Source organism: Polypterus senegalus, chromosome 12 (genome assembly GCF_016835505.1).
Source record: "Polypterus senegalus isolate Bchr_013 chromosome 12, ASM1683550v1, whole genome shotgun sequence".
Classification (NCBI taxonomy): Eukaryota; Metazoa; Chordata; class Cladistia; order Polypteriformes; family Polypteridae; genus Polypterus; species Polypterus senegalus.
The window spans coordinates 47,436,871-47,460,212 of NC_053165.1; the positions used below are offsets into that span (position 1 = coordinate 47,436,871).

Here is a 23,342-nt window from a genome sequence, read left to right on the forward strand (position 1 = left end):
TCTGCCCTTCTCAGGTATTAACTAATGCAGCTGTCTTTTAAAGAAATACTGTTTATACAGAACAAGTTTGCACATATCTTCAACTGTCCTTTTTCTACATATCTGTTCTCATCCAGACAGAGTGCCAAAAGTTAACTCCACAAGGTCTGAATATTAAAGATGATGATTACTTGCACTCTTTTGTAACAAAAGAAGAATGTTTAAGATGCAATAAACTCATGCATGTAACCTTCCTAAAATATATTGTGTGCTGAAAAGTATGTCTGTCTTAATGCAGTTCTTCATTTAATGGTAAAAGTCAAGTTCCTGGCCATTGGACTGCGTGTGTGTATTTGGTATTAAGTGTCTACATTGCCATGTATTACATTCTAAAGTACAAGGAAAAATTGGTAACATAATTTGCACACAAAAAAGGCAAAGAAAGTTAGAGATACAACACTTTTGACTGGAGGCTGTACTGCACTAACAGAAAAGATTAACATAAGAGAAATTAATGCTGAAAATCTAGTTTCCATTTAGCCTAATTTCAGAGGTTTTTGTTATTATTATTACTATTCTACAGTTGTGGTGGGGTGGTATGTGTAAACCCTTTGGAGTTACTTGAATTTCATAAAATGTGATTTTTCTACCAAGTCACAATAAGATGACGAACACAATCTGCTTGAATTACTAACACAAACATTTAAGGATCCTCTGATCTTCTTTTTATGGCTAATACCAATCACTGCTTTTATGTTACAACAATTTGTTGATTCCGGTAACGATTCTGATTTGTTTTCTTTATACAATTTTTTTAAAACATTGCTTTACTTTATAACTAGCCTTGTAGAAATATTATGTTCTATATTAACAAGTTTTTTCTATAATTAAACTGCAGATCACAAGTGTTACCTGTTCATTTTTTTTAATAAAATTAAATTCTGTTCGTTTATTCTTCAGTAACCGCAAAGCATACTAAAATAAATTCTAAACTATTTAAACATGCAGAAATATTTTTACGTAATGCACAAGCAATAAAAGAAAAAAATCTCATCATAAACCACAAGTGTAATCAAATGCTCATAATTATCAAGAAGAAACAATGCTAATATGCTTATCAAATTTACAAGTAAAATGCACAGTTTGGCTCTTAAGCTACAAACACTATTGTTAATAAGCAGAAGGACAAATTCATCTTTTTTTTTTTTTTTAGATTAAAATTGTGAGCTTTTGCTCTAAGCACAAGCTTGCTCATTGTCTTCACTCAGATATAGGTGTCCCATTTTTACTCGGCTTTGTTTTAATTTCTATCAAGCATGCACACCCCTTTTTTTCTTATACCCTGCTGTTCCTCCCTATGTATAAGATAACTCCTCAGAATACCTTTTCTTGGTTTATTACTCCACTTTCTTTAAAGTAAGAGGCAATATCCTTGCCTTCATCCTCTCATAAAGGCTGCTTTAATATGAATCCATAACTACTCTTAACACCTAGTGTAAATTAGCACTACAACTAAATTGCCATAAAGCTTAGAAAGGTTTTGAGATCTGCTAATTTACTGATTACCAATCGAATTATTTGGTGTGAACATTGGCCCAATCTTAATCAGCAGCTGGTTAATTGGAGTGTCATTACAAACAATTACAGTACTTATTACTCAACACATTTCAACAGTTATGCCCTAAGTTTAAGGTTGTTATTAACTATATGTTTAGCAAATTTAGTACATCAGGTGGCTTGCTCAAAGTCGCACATCAAGGCAGAAACTAAACCAACCAGTGGTTTAAAGGCCATTACTTTAACCACTATAACCATAGTGCCTTTGGTCAAAGGGAAAAATTTATTCATCAAGTGTGAAAGAACAGTTGAATAGTCCAAAAGGAAGAAGCAAGTCCTTTCCAGTTACAGTATTTAAGCTTTTAAAACCTATTGGTAAATTTGAAAATTGTGGCTTTGGGAACTATAAAAGTGTTGAGATACTTTTTTGTGATGTACTTACATTTACAATTTAAAACTTAAAAAAAATTTGGATGTGAGCCTCAGTAGGCTTTGCACCCTAGGAACCAAGTTACCTGTAGTGTTCTATAACATTTCAGTAATTATTTACTGCTCTGGTGCTGATCTTCCTGATAATAAAATAGGTAATTATGACAGCAGTTGATGAGAAGAATTCATAATTAATTATAGAATTATGGTATTTGAGGTTTCCTGTAGAGTGCCTCTTTCTCTTGCACGATTTGGTTCAAAAACTAATCAGCATATCTTCATCTCATAGCAGGTTTAACTTTCGAGTTTGGTATTTTTCCATCCAGCCATTTTAGCTCTAGACCATCCTCAAGAAACTGTGACACACAGACAGACACACACCCATCACCAATATATCGATGATTTTAGTATCAGGAGACTCTAAAACGTTGAGATCCAGAGATCGAACTTTTTGACGAATGTAAAGCATTTACTCCTTCCCCATAGATGATAGGTTACCGAATTCCTGCAAATTGGGGCTAAAATGCAACTTAATAAAATGAGCTCTTTCCCAGTCCATCTTGGAGGTGATCTCATCAGACTTGCTCTACTGCAAAGAATCTTGGTGTCATTTTTGATTCCTCCCTCTCTTATTCCACCCTCATAAATCACATTAAGAAACTTTCTTACTTTCACCTCTGTAACATATCCCATGTTTATTCCTTTCTCTCCTTTTCCAATGCTGAGAAACTTGTCCTTGCTTTTATCATATCCTGCATTGATTATTGTAACTCGCTGCTTGCAGTTGCCCCTTCTAATCTTATATCACAGCTCCAGCTTATTCAAAACTCAGCTGCAAGAGTCCTTACTCGAACCAGCAGCGGCGAGCACATCACACCCATCCTGCTCCGTCTTCACTGGCTCCCTGTGTCTTATAGAATCAAATATAAAATCCTACTAATAACCTACAAATCCTTAAATAACCTCACGCCAAACTATATCAGTGACCTTCTCCATCACTATGTGCCTGCCCACCCACTAAGGACCTCTGATTCTGGCAATGTTGTTGTACCCCACACTAATCTACACTCCATGGGTGACAGGGCCTTCAGCTGTATAGCGCCCAGACTCTGGAATGACCAACCGAAATTAATCCGGTCAGCTGACTCCATGAATTCTTTTAAAAAACAACTCAAAACTCATCTGTTCAGGAAGGCTTTTAGCTGTACTTGACTTTATTACCCTTCTCCCAGTTTACCTCTCTGTCAAGATGCTCATGTAACCTGTGTGTGTGTGTGTGTGTGCTAAACCATCAATTATGTTGTCTGTTAGACTTTCTCTGAATTTACTGCCTTAATCTTTTTTATTTATTTAATTGGTTTGTACAATGCTATATACTGTATACCCTGACGTTTTTTCTTATATTCTGTAAGTGCCTTGAGCATGGGAAATGCGCTATATAAATGTATTATTATTTAATGTATTATTATTATGGTGTGGAAGGGTGAAAGCAAAAATTTCATCTCAGTAATAAGTAAGGATGTAGGGGGAAAAACAGTTCCATTTGTGCCAAAAATACAACTTCCAAGTACTGCATATGCTAGTGGACATTGCCTATCTTTAGTAATCAATATATTCATCTGGTTTGATACGTACTAGTTATGTTCTCAATTCTGAAATTATTCTGTAAACTCTCCGCTTCTGACAGCAAAACAAATTCTGAATTAACCAAGAAAATGGGTCTGAATGTAACTCTATTCTGATGGAGCAATGCTCAAGATATTGGAGAGTGGCTGTAAAGTATTTTTTGCTTTATCTTTTTCGAAAAGTAAACTAATTGCAAACCTAAAACCTTTTTAATCAAGGGATATTCTAAACATCAAATGATCGATTAATCAAAAATATTTTCCACAGACTGGACAGATGCAACTATAATATGCCCCATGTTCGGTGAGTTTAAATGAGCATTACCGTATAGGGTACCTCTGCATGATAAGTAATATTATAAACATAACCAGGATTAAAATCAAATAGTGTAGAATTTGTGTAATTTTGTTAGCACTGCATTAAATGAGTTTGGTATATTCCGAAATGGTTCACTTTCAAATAAATTACATTTTCTAATTTATTTATTTCTAATTAATTTATTGTAAATAGTTATGTTTTCCAACTCTACATATTTCACTCCCAAGTATTTAGAGAAATTTTTGTTTTCTTGTACTTATTTCATACTGGGCAAGTGTGTTTCCTGACTTTTGTATTTATTGAAGTCATATGCGTATTACAGTAGAGGAGAGGAAACCTATAGCACTGTAATAATTAACAGATAATTTAAGATTGTGCTCAGGCCTTATGTGAATTTCCCTTTGGGATTAATAAAGTATCTATCTATCTATCTGTTTCTTCTAAGGGAAGTGACCCACCGTGTCTGAGCTGTAAATTGCTGTACACAAAGATGTAACCTTTTTTGTGCACTTTTTTGTGTGTGTATTTTAAGTAATGGGAGAAGAAAAATATGCTCTAAAATGTGCTCTTTGTTTAAAAGAGATTTTCTTTAATTATCTCACTCTAAAACAAGTTCTTTATGTAACTCTACTCTCCCAAAATGTTTTTGTAGTAGCAGTAGCATTTGTTGTGTGTATGTTTGAGTTTAGTTCCAAGCTTGGTCACAGTCTTTATGGTGTTTGTACTTTATGCCAGATTACATGTTTTCTGTTCAAAGTAGGCCCTACTGTTTAATAAGAAATTACAAAATTTATGAAAAGTGATCTAGGCATAGTGTTAACTTTTATGCTGTTCACAACCAGCAGATCCCCGTGTCCCTGTAGTTAGGATATAACGGGTTGGATAATGGATGGACAACACTGATTTAAAACAAAAAAGTCTTCACTAAGTTAATATATTTATCCCATTCATACCAATTTACTTCCTGAAAATGAGGTTACAGTAGAGCAAACATGTGCCTCTCGTGTGTCAACCATGTGACTGTACCAGTCATAACAGCTAGGTTGCTAAGCCTGCATTTTGTGCCCTTTTTAAATTTTAGGTAAAACTCTTAACACTATTTTTTATGTAATTTTGGATTTTTTGGTGCAATTTTTAAGCTATATAGTTTAATTACAGTATAATGTTATGCATTTGTTTTGGAGGCTTGGTGGAAATTATTTCTATCCGAAAACTTCAAAAAAATAACTACAGATGGATTAAAAAATCTAAAACAAATGTGTCCAGCAGTGTGTTTTTTTTCTCCTCAATGTATTACATCTTCACTGCATTTGCTGCTCTGTTCAGACTTGATTGCTTTGTTTTTTAAAATGTTGCCACTGATTTTACCTGCACTTTAGAAAAGAAGTTAATAGAGAGTAATCACAAAGAACTGCTGTTTCTTTTGGGGAATGATTTTATTTATTTTTAAAATAATTATTGTGTTTGATTCCCTTAAACAGCAGCAGAACTGACTTTCCTGAAAAAATTGTATTAACATGGAAAACGGCATCACACTCTGGCAGTATTAAGTACTTTTGGGATATTTAATTCTATCTTGTTGCTTAAAATTAGTTATATGTAAAATGTTTAAAATAATTGAGAAGATTTATACTATGAAACTACTGTATGGTCATTTTCAAGAGATTTTAAGTCAATAGTGTTACAATTCATTATTATTTAAATTCTGGTCTATGACATTTTTATATGCATTGCTTCTTTTCACATTACTGATAAAACAGTGTCAGCACAGAGTGGTGTTTTAAATTAATAAGGAAATATGTTTATGCTTTGTAAACATTATTCAGTGCACAAACACGCAGTTTGAAACATATAGTAGACCTTGCAGTAAAGCTTTATCTGTCATAGGTATTTTCCTATACAGGTAGTCCCCAGGTTACGGACATTCGACCTACAACTTTCGAACGGGGCCACAGCTGCGATGCATGTGCCTCAGTAACTGCTGCTCCGTCATCTTTGGCCTGGGGATGCTGCAAGCAGTGGCTGGACGGATGCTGGAGGAGGACCATTTCGCTGTTTGCGCAGTGCAGTGTCCCTCGAGCGGCTCCTGGCGGCAAGCGGTGACCCGTGGTCCATAGTCATCGGGGTCACAGCTATCGCTTGTGTGCAGGACGGAGGCTTGATGAGGCAGTTCGCTGCCTGCCCACTATGCCGCCGCAGCAACTGCTCCTGACTGGACGCAGGCTGGATGGAGCGGAGAGGGGCGTTTCACTGCTCACCCACCACACACGGCTTCCCCGTTCGTTCTCGGTGGGCAGCTGATAATGTTGCAAGTGGTGACCCGGTTGTGGCTGAACGGAGGCCAGTGATGGTGAATGGGGTGGCGGGGATAGCATTGTAGTGTACATCGGGTAGCTGCATGTTGAATGGGAGCGGTGGTGGGCGATTCACTACCCGCCTTACGTTCTCGGTGGGCGGACGCTGCAGGCAGCATCTGTAGTGGAGGTGACTGTGTGGTGGGTGGGTGATGAACCGCCCCTTGCCACCCCCATTCATTCTCAATACCAAGCCTGCTTGTACTGTTACACACATAGCAGGAAGTTGTCTCTTGTCAGTACATCAGACATGTTGACGAAGGGTGCCTTCCTGCTCTGATAGCGTGTACAGTTCTGTGCAGAAGAGCTCGTCTTAACCTTTTGTCTTCACCCTTCAAGAATGTCTCTGAAACACAAATCTGAGGCAAGTGCTGGTGATAAAGTAAAGAAGAGAATAACCATCACCATTGAACATAAAGTAAAAATAATAATAAGGTCATAGAGAGGTGAAACTCCATCATTCATTGGCAGAGCTCTTGGTTACAGTCGGTCAACAATAGCATTTATTAAAATAATGTACCTGTTCCGACTTACATACAAATTAAACTTAAGTACAAACCTACAGTCCCTATCTTGTACGTAACCCGGGAACTGCCTGGATTTGCTCTCAAAGAAAGATTTTGTACATTTTTGTAGAGCTTATACATGATAAAAGTCGAAATGATTTATTAAAAGAGTTTTTTTAGCGCAATAAAATCTAAGTATTTATATTTCATTACATAGGAGTTTTACTGCTGTCTCTTTTTTAATTCAAATACTTAACGAGAGTGGTGGTATTTTGTATGCTGATTAGCACACGCAAGTAAGAACTTCACTGTACACATGATGACAATTATGGAGGAATATTTCAGACAAAATGAAATAAATAAATAAATGAGTAAATAAATAAAAGTACTGTGAAATGTGAGCATAAATAAATAAATGTGTCATGAAATGAGAGCATAAATAAATAAATGTGTCACGAAATGTTTTTCGTTGCTTATTTATTTATTTCATTTTGTCCGTAAAATTCCTGCAAACCGTCATGAAATACGGCTTGAAATAAAACTGTCACTTTCACTCGTCAAAGTTGAGAGGGTGGGCTCTAACATGCCCTCTAGTTACTGATTGGTGAATCGATAGCACAAGAATTAATTAGAAAAATGCTTACTACTGCCGATGAAATGGATTCTGCCGAAGATATTACATATTTCAGAGAGAGAATTGAAGATTTATCGGAATAAATTACAATGTTGGCAGCCCTTTTAGAACCGAGTATTTGACCCTTGTTTTACGAGTATGAAGTCAGTTGCATATTCGCAGCTACTTTTTCAAACAACTGTACAGCTCTGATCAGTGGCAAAGTTGTTCAGTTCAAAATATTAGTTGGAGCTGCTTTGGGCATTCCATGTCAAATTACCTAACCTAATACAGTACAGCCGTTGCAGCTTACCGTATATCAAACTGGCTCATTCGCCTTGTGATCGTCTTCTCCGATACACCATATAGATCTGCAATCTATCGTACTTTTAAACCGCATAGCAGAAGGTGTTCTATTGACTCAGCTGGAATGTCAAAGGATGGACGTCCAGAGCAGGGTACTGCATCACCTGAACTGGAGTGTAGTAGAGTCCGTTCCACCTGTTCTTCGATAATTTCAAAAACAGTTTCATCTATATCGGAGTCTAAAAGGGCCGCCAACATTGTAATTTCTTCCCATAAATCTTCGATTTTCTCTCTGAAATAAGTAATATCTTCAGCAGAATCCATTTCATCGGCAGTAGTAAGCATTTTTCTAATTAATTCTTGTGCTATCGATTCACCAATCAGTAACTAGAGGGCGTGTTAGAGCCCACCCTCTCAACTTTGACGAGTGAAAGTGACAGTTTTATTTCAAGTCGTATTTCATGACGGTTTACAGGAATGTTACAGACAAAATGAAATAAATAAATAAGCAACGAAAAACATATTTCGTGATTTATTTATTTATGCTCTCATTTCATGACATATTTATTTATTAAGGCTCTCATTTCATGACACATTTATTTATTTATTCTCACATTTCACAGTACTTTTATTTATTTACGCATTTATTTATTTATTTCATTTTGTCCGAAATATTCCTCCATAGACAATGACCGTATAACTATAATTCATTCCATATAATTCATACATTTTTTAACTGTCTTAATATTCATTAGTTGCTGTGTAGCATTTGCCTTTTATATGTACTTTTTTAGTTTGTGTTTACATAATGATGATTCATGGATAAAAAATGTAGATTCCTTCTGGCTGATAGAGTAGAATTACCTGAACCGGTCAACAAGTAAGGAAGACATAGATATAGTGCTCGTTTAGCATTTGATAACAGTTGAAAAAAAGTCAGCACTACCAACTACTTGAGCTGGACAATTGGCCATAGCCCCTCATCTTTCCCTCAGTCTTTTTATTTGTCAGATCAAAATAAAATGTGCTAAGTTAGTGAGACAAAGTTTTGATGAGAAAATTTTCTTTATAGATGTGGAAGTGTATACAGAGTATAAATTACATCTTAACTAGAGATGCGCCGATATGGGAATTTTAGGCCGATGCCGATATCCTATAATGTCTATGTACTTATCTGCCGATGCCGATATACATATTTATAAGATACAGAGAAAAATGAGACTTCATCTGTCTGGACAAGAATTACAAAGTGAACATTTATTTGTATAAAAATTTTGCACACCACATTCAATCATTAAAAACAAATGATATCTGCCACATTTGGCTGGCTACCTGTTGATTATATGAGAAACAGTTTTGCAGGTTGTTGCTTTAAATAACACTTTTCTCTTTCTTTTTGATGGAATAAATACAACAAATTCAACAATAATCGAAAAATTGAAAACTGAAAAAATGTACAATAACAATGAAATAAGCAATACCACTTAAGAATGACAACTTTTGCAGAATACTTACAATCATTAAAATGGGTTCTGCTCAACCACATTTGGCTGGCTATCTGATGCTTTGTTTTACAGTTTGCAGTATTAAATACCACATAACTTTATTTTTCTTTCTTTTTAATGGAATAAATCTAACCAATCTATAATTTAAAAAAACAGAAAAGTATACAACAGTAAATAATTAAATAACTTTTTTTCTGGAGGCTTATTATTCTTTTCTATTTTTTAAGTATGATGGGGGGGAGGTTTTTCTTAATGAACAAGAGCATTTCTGCCTTGTCGCAGGAAATTCTGTTTCTCTTTTCGTTGATCACATTAGAAGCCAAATTGAATAATCTCTTGCTGTCCATGCTAGTACATGGGGCTGAAAGGAACTTGCATGCTACTTTGGCATTGGTAGCTACTTTGGCAAAGGTAGGAAACTTACTCCAGTTGTTGTTCCAGTATTTCAGTGGATTTTCATTCCTCGGGATTGGTGCTTCAGAATGAAATCCCTGCACCTGCCAAGCAGCATGCCTACATATACAGTATTATATTCTGCGTCATCTTTCATATCTAAAAGATAGATCTGCATTTTGGCTTTTACCAGGGCTGTCAGATTAAGATTAGAATCCTTACAATAAAAATAAGTATATGGCATTTGAATTGAATGCATGTCTGTATTGTATTTGCTGTTTTTGGAAACATTAAATATTTTTACTTTTCACTGTAGATCATGATCTGCTTACAAGTTGATTATTATTGTTTAAGAGACTTGGGTGAAAAAAGTGGCATGCAGACTCATTCTGATAAACTGGAAGAACCCAAACTCTCTTTTAAGTCAGTGGGAAACCGATGTGTTATATTATTTGAAATTGGAAAAAATCAAAGACTCAGTTAGAGAATCCGTACAGACTTTTTTCAAAACATGGCAGGATCTAATCAGTAATATTTTAAAATAAGTTCATAAAGCACAGAGAATTTATTAATTTAGGTATGTTTACAAGCCTTAAAATGTAACGCTGCTTGGCTTGCTCTCTCTCTCAGGGGTGGGGATCGATCTGTTCTTAACCCAATTTTTCTTTTTGTAAAAACTTGATTGCTGTGTATGGATTGTAATAAAATTAATAAAAAATTTAAAAAAAAAAAAGAAAGAAAACAGTGGCTTCCATGAATGTGATTGGCTCTCCCACAAAAAGCAACGCAAAGAGAAATATGACACACACTGCACTGGCACTTTCTAATGACAGTGTTCAAAAGAAAAACAAACAAAATTGCCAGTGATTGCTCAAAGTAAATGCAGTCATTTTTTTCTTTTTTTCCTAGAGGCCAGATGACCTTATATCCATGTGTCTATCTTTTACAGTAAATAAACTGAAGCATTGTGACCCTTTAAGTGTTTTACAAACGAAACAAGTATATTAAATGTTACTTTGTTGAGGTGTTTTAAGTATTTTGTGTATTATAATCAATTATTAGCAGACAGCATTTTTCAAAGCAACAAAAAAATGTAAAACGAGTTTGTGTTTATTTATGAAACTACTGTATTTAGTTAACCCGCACCGAACAAAAATATGAAGCTAAGAGGTATAGGCGTTGGCTCAGTCGCTTAATGAAAACTAGTGATCTTTAAAATGGGTGTGTTTAACACAGAAGATGCCGACCGTTTAACTAATGACTAATACCAATTTGGGTTAACAATTTAGAAACACATATAGGCTGATCCTAAAAAGTTACATGCAAAAACTGATCTGTAAAATCCCACAATAGTGTCCAGCACATCTTAAGTAACATGATGCCAAAGTTAGTGCGAGGTAAAACCAACAACCGCTCTTTTTCCATTCGATTGCTGTTTTTCTTTCTTGCCTTCCAACATTTATTATTTATACATTCGAATTATGTTATAATAGTGATATTCGATCCGACAGCCCTAGTTATTTACTTAAAACAATGTTGTAAAGATCTCCACAGAGCTTTTTTTTTTTTTTTTTTTTTTTTTTAAACTTCCCTCTGTTGTCATCAGGTTGTTTTCCTGAGGCATCAATGTGTTCTCTTCAAGAATTTCGTTGTACATTTCGAAAAGTGTGCATGCCACCTCGTCATTTTTCTTGGCCCTTTTCTGTCATGGACCATCTATCTGTGATTCACTCTTTTGCATTTTGTTCGATGGAAATTCCATCTGGGCTTGCAACATTTCGAGTGCCAGTGATTTTACATCTGCATCGAAATAGCGGTCTTTGTATCTCGGGTCTACGACAGTGGCAACACAATACATGGATTCTGTGTAAATCTCAATAAAACGATTGTTTACAGCCTCCAAGAGAGCGCTTTTACTGGTTTTGACTCCAAAGTCAGTATGAGTGCTTTTAGTCAACAGTCATTTTAAAGCATTAACTGAGGGAATAATGTTAGAAGCCAAGGCTTCAGACTGGCAAATTTCTTTAGTCAGTTGTTCAAATGGAGCAAGGAGTGTGATTATGTTCTCGATCAAACCCCACTGATTAGGCGTTTGAGTTGCAGGTAACTCAAAATCGGAGGCATAAGCTTAAAGGGCTCTTTTCTGCTCCAGCAAGCTTTGCAGCATATAGAATGTGCTGTTCCATATAGTCGAAACGTCTTGTTGAAGCATTTTCGGCTGCATACCAAGTTCAGTTTGTGCAGTTTTGAGACGTGAGTTGGCTAATTGTGAATGCTTAAAGTGACCAACTATTTTTCTGCCGATTGCTATTGTATCCGAGATGCTGCACTGGGATAGTACGCCATCGTTCACGGCAAGCTGTAAAGTATGAGCCATACATGGCAAACTTGGGATCCCGCATTCCTCCATAGCCTTTGCAACGTTGCGTGCATTGTCTCGTAATACTACATGAACATTCTCTTTGGATATTTTCCATGTTTCAAACATTCTTTTAAACGCAACAGAGAGTGCAGCACCCGTGTGTGATCCAGAGCATTCTTGGGTGTGCAAGATTGCTTTCTGCAATTCAAACTTGCGGTCGATCCACTGAGCAGTTAAACTAAGCATACTAATAGCACTCATATCAGATGTCCATATATCAGTGGTAAAGCTTATGGCTGTGACATCTTCAACAAGGAGTTTATGCACATGACTTTCCACAATCTTATGTAACTCTGGAAGCGCTATGTGAGAAAAATAACGCCGACTGGGTATCTGGTAACGGGGCTCAAGATGCTCAAGAAGTCTTCGAAATCCCGTATCTTCTACAACGGAAAGTGGCTGATCGTCCAGGGCAATAAATTCCATCACCTTTGCAGTAGTTGTTTGAGCTTTAGGGTTATCTTTATCAGATTTCTTTGATTTTTCAAGTATCTGATCAACACTTTGAGCTACTGCAGTTTTTGATTTTGTGTTCAGTGGCACAGGATCCTCCTCTTTTGCGCTGAAGAATTCTGTATATTTGTCAGGATGGAGTGTCTTCAAGTGTATAATTAAGTTGGTGGTATTGAAATTTCGCACTTTGGCCCCTCCGCGCAAAACATTAGTCGAACAAGTGTTGCAAATGGCATATTTTATGTCCCTCTCACTCACTTTGAACAACTTCCACACTGCAGACATTTTCGCACAGTAACCCAGCGTCACCTAAAGGTCTGGCACATCCAGAGCACAGTGAATGCGACATCAATATCAGTTCGAATTATCGGTCCAATTTAGTCATCGGTCCGATGCCGATAAAATTATTTTAACCCATTATCTGCTGATACAGATATAAATCTGATATTATCGTGCATCCCTAATCTTAACCTAACATTATTATATAAAGAAGTGGTTCCCAAACTCAGTCCTAGGGAATCCATTGTGGTGGTATATTTTTACTCCAACCCGATTCATAATCAGGGATAAAAATTGATAGTAAATAAGGAATTTTTTTTTTTCTTTTGTCCTCTTATTCTGCATCAGAAAATCACAGTAGAATGATTTTTACATTTATAAGACATTTAAAAATCTATTTTTGATGTATCTTTAAATGCTTAACTGTCTTTTGTTGATTTCCCATTATTGTACCCTTTTTCTATGGAGTTTGCTCCCTCCATTGTATCTTAATAATGTCAATTAAAAACAAGCAGAGCAGACACCTGGACAAACAACACTGAACAATAAAAGACTGAAAAATATATACCGGGCTATTCAAAATGAAAGAGCAGATTTCAAAAATGTATTTCAAACAAACTGTATAAGACAAACATATTCTGCACATCTCTGGATAGAGGAAAGTTCAAAGTTTAAAAGCACACCTAAAACTACCAGTGAATGCCACTGAGCACTGTTACTCGTTTATAGTAAAATGGTGACAAAACCACAAGAGAAATCACTTTGCGTGCTGCAGTTTGCAAAGTGTGAGTCCATTGTTCAAGTGCAACATGAATTCCTCTGACGGTTCAACAAACATCGGCTTGTCATAATCTAATTTACGAGTGGCATAAAAATTCATAGGTTGCATATGCAAACGTAAAAGCACTGGTCGTCCACGCACGTCAGATGAAACTGTCGAACATATCCGAGATGTGTTCAAACACAGCCCTAGGAAATCCACATCATGGACTAGCATTGAACTTGGAATTCCTCAAACAACGGTATGGCGTGTTCTTAGACAGCATCTGCATATGAAGCCTTATAAGTTGCAATTAGTGTAGGCATTACATCCTGCCTACCATGAAAAAAGGTTTGAATATTGCACTGCAGTTCTGGAGGATATGGAAGAGGACAGTTTCTCCAAACAACTAATTTTTTTGAATGAATCAACTTTGAATCTCTCTGATAAGGTTAATCGCCACAATGTTACAATTTGGAGGTATGAAAATCCTTGCATAGTCGTCAAACTTGGGGACATATTTAAAAAAGAGTGTTTTGTTCCATCTATGCTCACTGATCTTCAAGATCGAATTGTGGAAGCTCTGAATTCAGTAACTAGGGACCAGTTAACATTAAAAATGGTTATAATTATATTTGTATGTTATTTAAAACGTACTCATTTTAAACTTACTACAATACTAACACATGACTAAAAAAAGTCAAATGTCAAGGTCAGTAACAAAATAGAAACAATATAAGAAACTAACCTTAAAATACAATTACTTTGGTTAAAACTCATTTTTACCAGCACAAAGGTAAAACGTAATTTGAATAAACAAATTACATATACACGGCTATTCAAAATGAAAGAGCAGATTTCAAAAATGTATTTCAAACCAACTGTATAAGACAGAAACACATTTCTCACATCACTGTATAGAGGAAAGTTCAAATTAAGGTTGCATGCACTCAACATGAGCACCATGTGTAGTGTGACAAACATCAAAATGGTAGACTTTTTCTTGCCACACATGAGTCAACTGGTCCCTAGTTGCACCCCAACGTGATTCTAAACTATATGCACTGTTTAGAAAATGAATAAATGCTTGGACTGAAGGACATCTGTAGAAGTGCTTGTTACGATCAGGGAATGAATGCAAAGCCTCCATTTATTTATTGGGGCAGTGTAGGACACTATTAAAAGTGGTTAATCTTGTTATATTTTATTTCCTCTTATGCATGATTATACAAGTTAAACGAATATATATAATTTGAACACCGGTGTCATTTTCCTCACAATGCATGCATAAATCTGCTTCTGAATTCATTCCATAATGGGATAAAAGTGCCAATAACTTGACCTGTGTATGGGTTTTTACATGTATTATTGTGCCTTCCAGAGACATTTGTCTACTTGCAGTCATACGTTAATGGAGTACCCACATTTCTCAGTATTACCAATACTGTATTAAAAAAAAAAAGCTGGTATCATTATGTTTTTGTAAATTTAATGCCAAATTTATTGCTGAAGTCCAATTTTAATTGCAATAATTGCTTTGCAGATGTAAAAATGTTGCTTTTTTGAACTTGAGAAAGATTTATGACACTGCATTTATTTTCTGTCAGAACAACTTGTTTTATTTTTATTAAGAGCTTGTCCACTTACAATATAAATGGATCATTGCACTATATAAAATCTAGAAATAAAATGACATAAATACCATCATAAACAATGTTGAGAGAGCAACTTTATTCAGCATATACACAAGTATAGATTTGTACAATATGAAATTACATCAAAATTCCAAGTGTTCTATGTTGGCTGTGTTTTGAAAATGATTTTTCCTTAGGCAAATGGGGAGAATTTTGTTTTGCATAGAAGGCATCCAAAAACCGGTCAATTAAAGATATGTGACAATTTATCCATTCCAAGGTCAATCAAGTGCCACCATGAGCAACAAAAAACTAAAAAAAATATGGAAAGATTTATTAATGTCTGCTTTGTATGATTATTTTTATTTGTAGTGCTCACACATACGAGAAAACAGTTAGAAATTGCATTTTCTGATCTATTTCATGCAGATATAAAACCTGTATATCATCCACTTCTCTTGCTCTATATTCTTTGGCTATGGAGTAAGTTTGTATAATTCATTATTTGTAACACATAATAAAATACATTACTACTTTGTCCGTTTATGGAGCTGTAACAGTCCATTGATGTGGGTCAATCCATTCATTTAAAAGGCATCGATATATCACAGTCGACTCCGGGTTCAAAAATTGAACCAGATTGAAAACAAGGATGGGGGGGAAAAAAGACCTGTACGTCATCACCATGAATATTTTATTGATTAGAAAATAAAGATTGACAACAGTCCTACATAAGCAGCATATTTGCTTTACAGTCTTGTGCAAGGAAAAGCAGTAAGTGAGCTTTGCAGTCACACATGAATGAAATTCAGTTTCTTCTTACATAAACTGTAAATCTGTAGTGTAGAAATTCTAAAGAGCACAGTGTTTTAGGTTGTAGATCTAGTTATATTCTTGCCCAGCTCACAGTAATAACATTTTATGCTAGAGCTGTTGCTTTTTATTCTTCTTGTTAGAAGTTGGGAGCATGGGCAGATTAAGGGCCTTGCTTGAAGGACCCAATGGAGTAGAGTAATTTCTGGCATTTGCGGGATTTGATCTGGCAATCTTCCGATTGCTAGCGCAGATCCCTGGCCTCAGAGCCACCACTCCACCCTTATTAGAGAACTGCGCAAATTTACATTTATTTGTTGTGGTAGGAGGATGCCCCATCAGTTTTGTGAATAGAAAAAAAAGTGTATCAGTAAACGGTGGCCTGCCTTGTCTCCCATTCCTCCCTTTCTCTGTTATGGATCCAGATTGTAGGATAAAAAATATTAAATGAAATTACACCTAATGCTTTACAGAATGCTTTTCTGTTAGTTGCAAGTCTAGACATGGAAGAAAATAATATTGTCCTGTATCACATGTCGATCACAGGCTACCATATTTCATCTTGTATCATATCATATTGCAGTTTCTCTGATATTTGGCAAATATTGATTTGTTGCCTGAAGAATCCAAATTATATCACTATAAAGCATTTAAAGTCCTAATCCTTCAAGTGTTGAATTTTATAAATGTTAAGTTAGAATTAAAACTATTGCCACATATAGCAGAATAATTTATCAATGTATATACACTTTCTGTATGTTTTGTATACATATACTATATAAATGGAATAATGCAAGGCATAAGTATGCATTCAATTTTGTAATTTTCTTTTTATGAATCTGTAGTTTTTCATAAAATTAGAAGTAATTTATTTGAGACACTAGCTTAGATTACATTTTGATGAGTGTGCTTGTTCTTAATTAATCTTATTTGATTATTTCTATTTCAGTTTGTATTGTATTTGATGATATTTGAAAGATGTCTTCTGAATTCTTCAATATTTCTTGTAGTTAAGAAGAAATCAGCTATTTTACAAAAACGTTTTTATTGTGGCAAATTGATTCTCTCTGCTTGCTTGAAAGATGATATATAGTTTTTTGCAGATTTGAACATTTTAATAAACAATTTCCAGTCAGATGGTTTGTACTGCTATAGTAGCCGCTAGTGGAATGAACTAAACAGAATGGCAGCTAAGCTGCCAATGGTCCATCCTGACAATGACACTTTTAATCTATTTATTTATTGATTTAGGTGTTTTAAGGGAAAGTGAGCATAATCACTGGAACTGGAGTAGGGCTCTGATTGCAAAACCACAAAATTATCTGACATATGCAACCCCAAATCAGAAAACGTTGGGATGATATGGACAATGCAAATAAAAAAAGAAAAAGCAGTGATTCTTAAATTTATTTTGACTTTTATTTCTTTGCAGGCAGTATGAACCCAAGGTATTTTAGATTTTGTCATTTCATTTGTTAATATACACCCATTCCTGCATTCCAGACCTGCAACACATTCCAAGAAAAGTTGGGACTGTGAAGTATTTACCACTTTGTAATGTCACCATTCCTTCTCACAACTCTTACAAGATGTTTTGGCACTGAGGATACCAAGTGATGAAGTGTTTCAGGTTTTATTTTTGTCCCAGTCTCCTGGTCATGGTTGACACATTTTTTGTTTCAAAATTCTCTACTCATTCCCTACTGGGGACAGGTCAGGACTGCAGGCAGACCAGTCCAGTACCCATGCCTTCTTCTTCTACAGCATGGTTAACGAAAGGCATGATTTTAAGTGGCATTTGTGTCTGTAACTTCGTATTGTAGTGCTTGACAAAGGTTTACTAAAGTAATCCCTTACCCATGTGGATTTTTCAGCTGTTGATGAGTGACGGTCCTTGATGCAGTGCAATCTGAGGGATCTGAGATCATGAATATTCAGCTTAAGCAGGCATCCTTGCCCTTTATACACTGAAATTCCTTAAGATTCCTTGAATTGCTGACCGTGATTTATCCCCCTCCCAGCTTTTTTGGAATGTTTTGCAGGCCTGAAATGTAGGAATGGATGATATTAACAAATAAAACGTATCTCGACAGATAAAGCGTGAAATATTTTAGGTTCATACTGTTTGCCATTAAATATAAGCCAAAGTAAATGTAAGAATCACTGCATGTGTTTTTTGCGTTTTCCATACCATCCCAACTTTTTTTGATTTGGGGTTGTAGTAAGCAAACATGATTTAAAAAGACATGATGCTACACTTTTTAAATTTCACTTTCAACGTTATAAGCTTTATGTCATTTACTACTTCCAAATATAGGTACTAAGATATAATATACCAGTTACACCTGTCTTGAAAATGATTGCATCTCTATCACTTCTTCATTCATAGTAGTGAAAGACAGTAATAGTCATCTTTTCATGCTATTTATTTCAAAAAAGTGTCTTTGGTATTAGATAAATCCAGCTAATGCAGTCATATGTTGATTGTAGTTTGCTGTTTCAATGATTTTCTTATTCCAAGTCATCTTGATACTTTTTAGTTTTGCAGCTTAAGGGCAGTTAGTAGCTTCTCTGATTATCTTGGTAAAAAGTTCAGCCAAGTCTTAAGTTAAGCAATTGAAAGATATACACACATTTTTATCATAGGACTTAGGTGATTGAGTAGACATGGCAAGTGTATATGTATGATAAACAATGTGCAAAATATGATTTGAATTATGTTATATCTGAAGTATTTTGATTTTTATTAATTGTATTTTCTTGGCAGGTTTCCTCATGTCCATAAGGTGCTGGTCGCAGCACTGCGGCTCTCCACCCCTGGAGTGGACAGTTGCTGCGATTTGGACCCCTTGATCCCTACCCCTTCCCCCTCCCCTCCCCCCCTTCCCCCTTTCCTGTGGTGCTGGAAGTCATGAGTATAGTAATCCCTCTGGGAGTCACTACACCAGATACGTCATACTCAGACATGGCTGCAGGATCAGAGTGAGTATGATTTGGTCATTCTAGTCTTTCAGCCTTTTGATTAGTAAATTTATACTGTTGATTTTGATTGTTGCTTGGGTTATTTTTAGTACTGATTTTTGCAGTACTGTATAATTGTTTTACCACCTGTGAATAGAAAGCTGCATCTACTTTCAGTTTATTATTTAAATATGCAGTACTACTATCGATGTTTTTGTACTGTATGTTATGCTTTCACCTTTCTTTAAATGGTCAAGTGCACAATTTTTTGCAGTTCACACAACCCCTAATCTTGCACTTAATATTTTGCCTTTTTCGCCTTCATTTGCCTTTTAGTCAAACCTAGAAATTCTACAGCACAAAGAAGCCTATTTCTTTATGACAGTTTGCAGTAGTACTGGAGTCAGTTAATGGGTCTTAAAATTGCTGCCATGTTAGCTCTATGCCACAGGCCACATCTCGTTGTAGTTGGGTCGACTACAGGGGATTCTAATAGCATCCATCCAGACTGCCTTACCCCCTCACTTACCAATGTGGGCATTTCAGGTCTGCCTAGAAGAAACATGTATATCTGATATTGGTCATCTGTAGATGGTGAACATTTGACAGCCTGAGTACCTCTGTTTACCTGAGTGTTCACGACATATGGCCACTGGTGAAACAAGACAGATTCATTGAACTTCTCCCAAAGGTGCTTGGGTACCTGACTCCTACCCATGCTTTAAATATTGTTTGGAGCAGGCAGTGTGATTCCACACAATTTGTGGGGAGACTGAGTTATGGCTACCTGGCACATCCAGCATGCACACATGCTGATAAATACCAGCCTCCAGGCGTTTCGCCAGTAGATGGTTTATGTGTCTGTCCACTCACCTTAGACCAGTTGTAAGAAGCACATAGCTAGGGCTCACAAGCTTCTTGGCCACACTGACGTCGTAATTCTTATAGGGGTCTTTTCATTTTCTTTACTGGTTATATATTTGCTGCTATATATTTTCTATATTTTGTTCAACGTTGTTACTGTTCCAGTAATGAAAATCTATAATTCAAAAGCTACAATTCTATTATCTCCATGGTTAGTGTGTCTTGATGTCTTTTTACTTAGAAAATAAGACGAGTGAGGTTGTTAAGACAATAAAGATCTCTCACATTTCACATTTCTGCTGTGAGCAAGCAGTTTAATTGAAACATGCTACCAAACAGGAGGCACTTCTCCGCTGAAATCCATGGGCTGGTGTGTGTGTGTGTGTGTGTGGCACCAGACAAGTCTCCTTAAGGATCCTGACTTCAGCCAGTTCATGGAGTTGCTGAAAATGAAGCAGGCGATTTTGTCTCTGACATCACATGAGTGGAGGTGGAGCTGGTGATATAAATATGCAGGCAGTGAAAAAGGCAGATGAGAGCACATATACAGTGGTGTGAAAAACTATTTGCCCCCTTCCTGATTTCTTATTCTTTTGCATGTTTGTCACACAAAATGTTTCTGATCATCAAACACATTTAACCATTAGTCAAATATAACACAAGTAAACACAAAATGCAGTTTTTAAATGATGGTTTTTATTATTTAGGGAGAAAAAAATCCAAACCTACATGGCCCTGTGTGAAAAAGTAATTGCCCCCTTGTTAAAAAATAACCTAACTGTGGTGTATCACACCTGAGTTCAACTTCCGTAGCCACCCCTAGGCCTGATTAGTGCCACACCTGTTTCAATCAAGAAATCACTTAAATAGGAGCTGCCTGACACAGAGAAGTAGACCAAAAGCACCTCAAAAGCTAGACATCATGCCAAGATCCAAAGAAATTCAGGAACAAATGAGAACAGAAGTAATTGAGATCTATCAGTCTGGTAAAGGTTATAAAGCCATTTCTAAAGTTTTGGGACTCCAGCGAACCACAGTGAGAGCCATTATCCACAAATGGCAAAAACATGGTGAACCTTCCCAGGAGTGGCCGGCTGACCAAAATTACCCCAAGAGCGCAAAGACGACTCATCCGAGAGGTCACAAAAGACCCCAGGACAAAGTCTAAAGAACTGCAGGCCTCACTTGCCTCAATTAAGGTCAGTGTTCATGACTCCACCATAAGAAAGAGACTGGGCAAAACCGCCTGCATGGCAGATTTCCAAGACGCAAACCACTGTTAAGCAAAAAGAACATTAGGGCTCGTCTCAGTTTTGCTAAGAAACATCACAAGGATTGCCAAGACTTTTGGAAAAATACCTTGTGGACTGATGAGACAAAAGTTAAACTTTTTGGAAGGCAAATGTCCCATTGTATCTGGCGTAAAAGGAACACAGCATTTCAGAAAAAGAACATCATACCAACAGTAAAATATGGTGGTGGTAGTGTGATGGTCTGGGGTTGTTTTGTGCTTCAGGACCTGAAAGGCTTGCTGTGATAGATGGAACCATGAATTCTACTGTCTACCAAAAAATCCTGAAGGAGAATGTCCGGCCATCTGTTCGTCAACTCAAGCTGAAGCGATCTTGGGTGCTGCAACAGGACAATGACCCAAAACACACCAGCAAATCCACCTCTGAATGGCTGAAGAAAAACAAAATGAAGACTTTGGAGTGGCCTAGTCAAAGTCCTGACCTGAATCCAATTGAGATGCTATGGCATGACCTTAAAAAGGCGGTTCATGCTAGAAAACCCTCAAATAAAGCTGAATTACAACAATTCTGCAAAGATGAGTGGGCCAAAATTCCTCCAGAGCGCTGTAAAAGACTCATTGCAAGTTATCACAAACGCTTGATTGCAGTTCATGCTCCTAAGGGTGGCCCAACCAGTTATTAGGTTCAGGGGGAAATTACTTTTTCACACAGGGCCATGTAGGTTTGGATTTTTTTTTCTCCCTAAATAATAAAAACCATCATTTAAAAACTGCATTTTGTGTTTAGTTGTGTTATACTTGACTAATGGTTAAATGTGTTTGATGATCAGAAACATTTTGTGTGACAAACATGCAAAAGAATAAGAAATCAGGAAGGGGGCAAATAGTTTTTCACACCACTGTAACTGTATGGAACATGGTTTAGGGGATTGGAGTGGTAGCAGCAGTGTTGTAGGGAAATTTAGGAGGGAGACAATAATTTTGGCCGCTGAATTAACAGTGGTTTTAAAAACCACCTCCTCCCACCGTTGTCTGAAGTGGTAATCCATTTCACCACCTCTCACTCCGAAATTGTTGCAGTATATCTACATGTTCTTACACCTGGATCTATATTATATTATACTAAAGTACTGGAATGCATAAATACTACTGTAGTTATATACTTTATTAGAATTTGTTTGCATTAAATAGAAAGGCAATAGCACCTGTCTTCATGTGTTAGATTAATTCCACTGTGCTACAATGATCAGATGTTTTGGTTCATGTTAAAAAGAAGAAAAAATCGTAGTTGTGGTTAATTAACCATGAGAATTTTACATTAAAAGTTAAACTCTCTTTTAATGATAATACTTAGTATATTTATGAAAGACAGAGAAGAGAATGTCTTACTGAAAGCAGTACTCAATTAAATTCTCTTTTAATAAAGAAAAATGTAATAACTTTTTAAAATGTGCTAGCTATGGGCCAGTTTTCATATTGATGTGTGATGTGAAGATCCTGGCCAAAAACCTTGCAGACAGAATGAAGCAGTATGATGTAAGAGAACTGGGTTTGCTATAAGTAGTCCAAAACCTTCCAATCTTATTTTTGAATGGGTGCATATCTTTGCAGCAGTAGGTCTCCCAGATGTCCTGTTATCTTTGGATGTAGAAAAAGCTTTTAACAGAGTCAAATGGTGCTATTTGTTTGCTGCATTGTGGACATTTGGGTTTGAACTCAATATGGATTTGGCTTATTTACTCTTGTCAAGAAGCTTTAATTCTCGTAACATAAACTCTTTGTATATTATGCTTTAGAGCATGAAATTGGATGGCATTACCATTTTTCAAGTTTTATTTGCCATAATTCTCCTCTTGCCAGTAAGGGGTACCGGTGGTTTAATTAATCAAACAACATGGCTCTTTCGATCTTCCTTGAGCCATTCCCCAACTTTGATGATCTGAGGCGATTAAACTAGGGTAAATTGCCCTAACCCATTTTAATGATTAGCTGCAGTTCTCCAAGGGGATGCTGTGGCAGTCGTTAAAGAATTTTGCTTCAATCATCTCAAAGACAGTAAAAAATGGCAACATTGAGTCATGACAAAAAAAAAAGTTTTAAACTTTTCTCTGTTGAGATGACATAGTGCTTAATATTACTGACCTTTTCCCATTACTTTCTTTTGTAATAAATATAATTAAGGATATTTAAAAAAGATTAATTTTAATGAGTATAATATTTCCTAAGAGTAGAGTTGCATTTCCATTTACTTTAAATATCTCACAATAGTTCATGTATTTACATAAGAACTATTCAAATTCATATCTAGATTTATTTTT

At 36.0% G+C, this 23,342-nt stretch overlaps 1 protein-coding gene across 4 annotated transcripts in view; it reads left to right on the forward strand.

The window, feature by feature from the left end:
• The window catches only part of setd5 (SET domain containing 5), a 99,917-nt gene that overhangs the window by 35,009 nt on the left and 41,566 nt on the right, over positions 1-23,342 (forward strand). For all 4 annotated transcript variants that reach the window (XM_039771092.1, XM_039771094.1, XM_039771095.1 and 1 more), the window contains one exon: positions 18,715-18,929. In XM_039771092.1, the coding sequence (XP_039627026.1) occupies positions 18,859-18,929 (71 nt within the window). In that variant the 5' untranslated portion in view covers positions 18,715-18,858. The remainder of the gene's footprint in view (positions 1-18,714; positions 18,930-23,342) is intronic.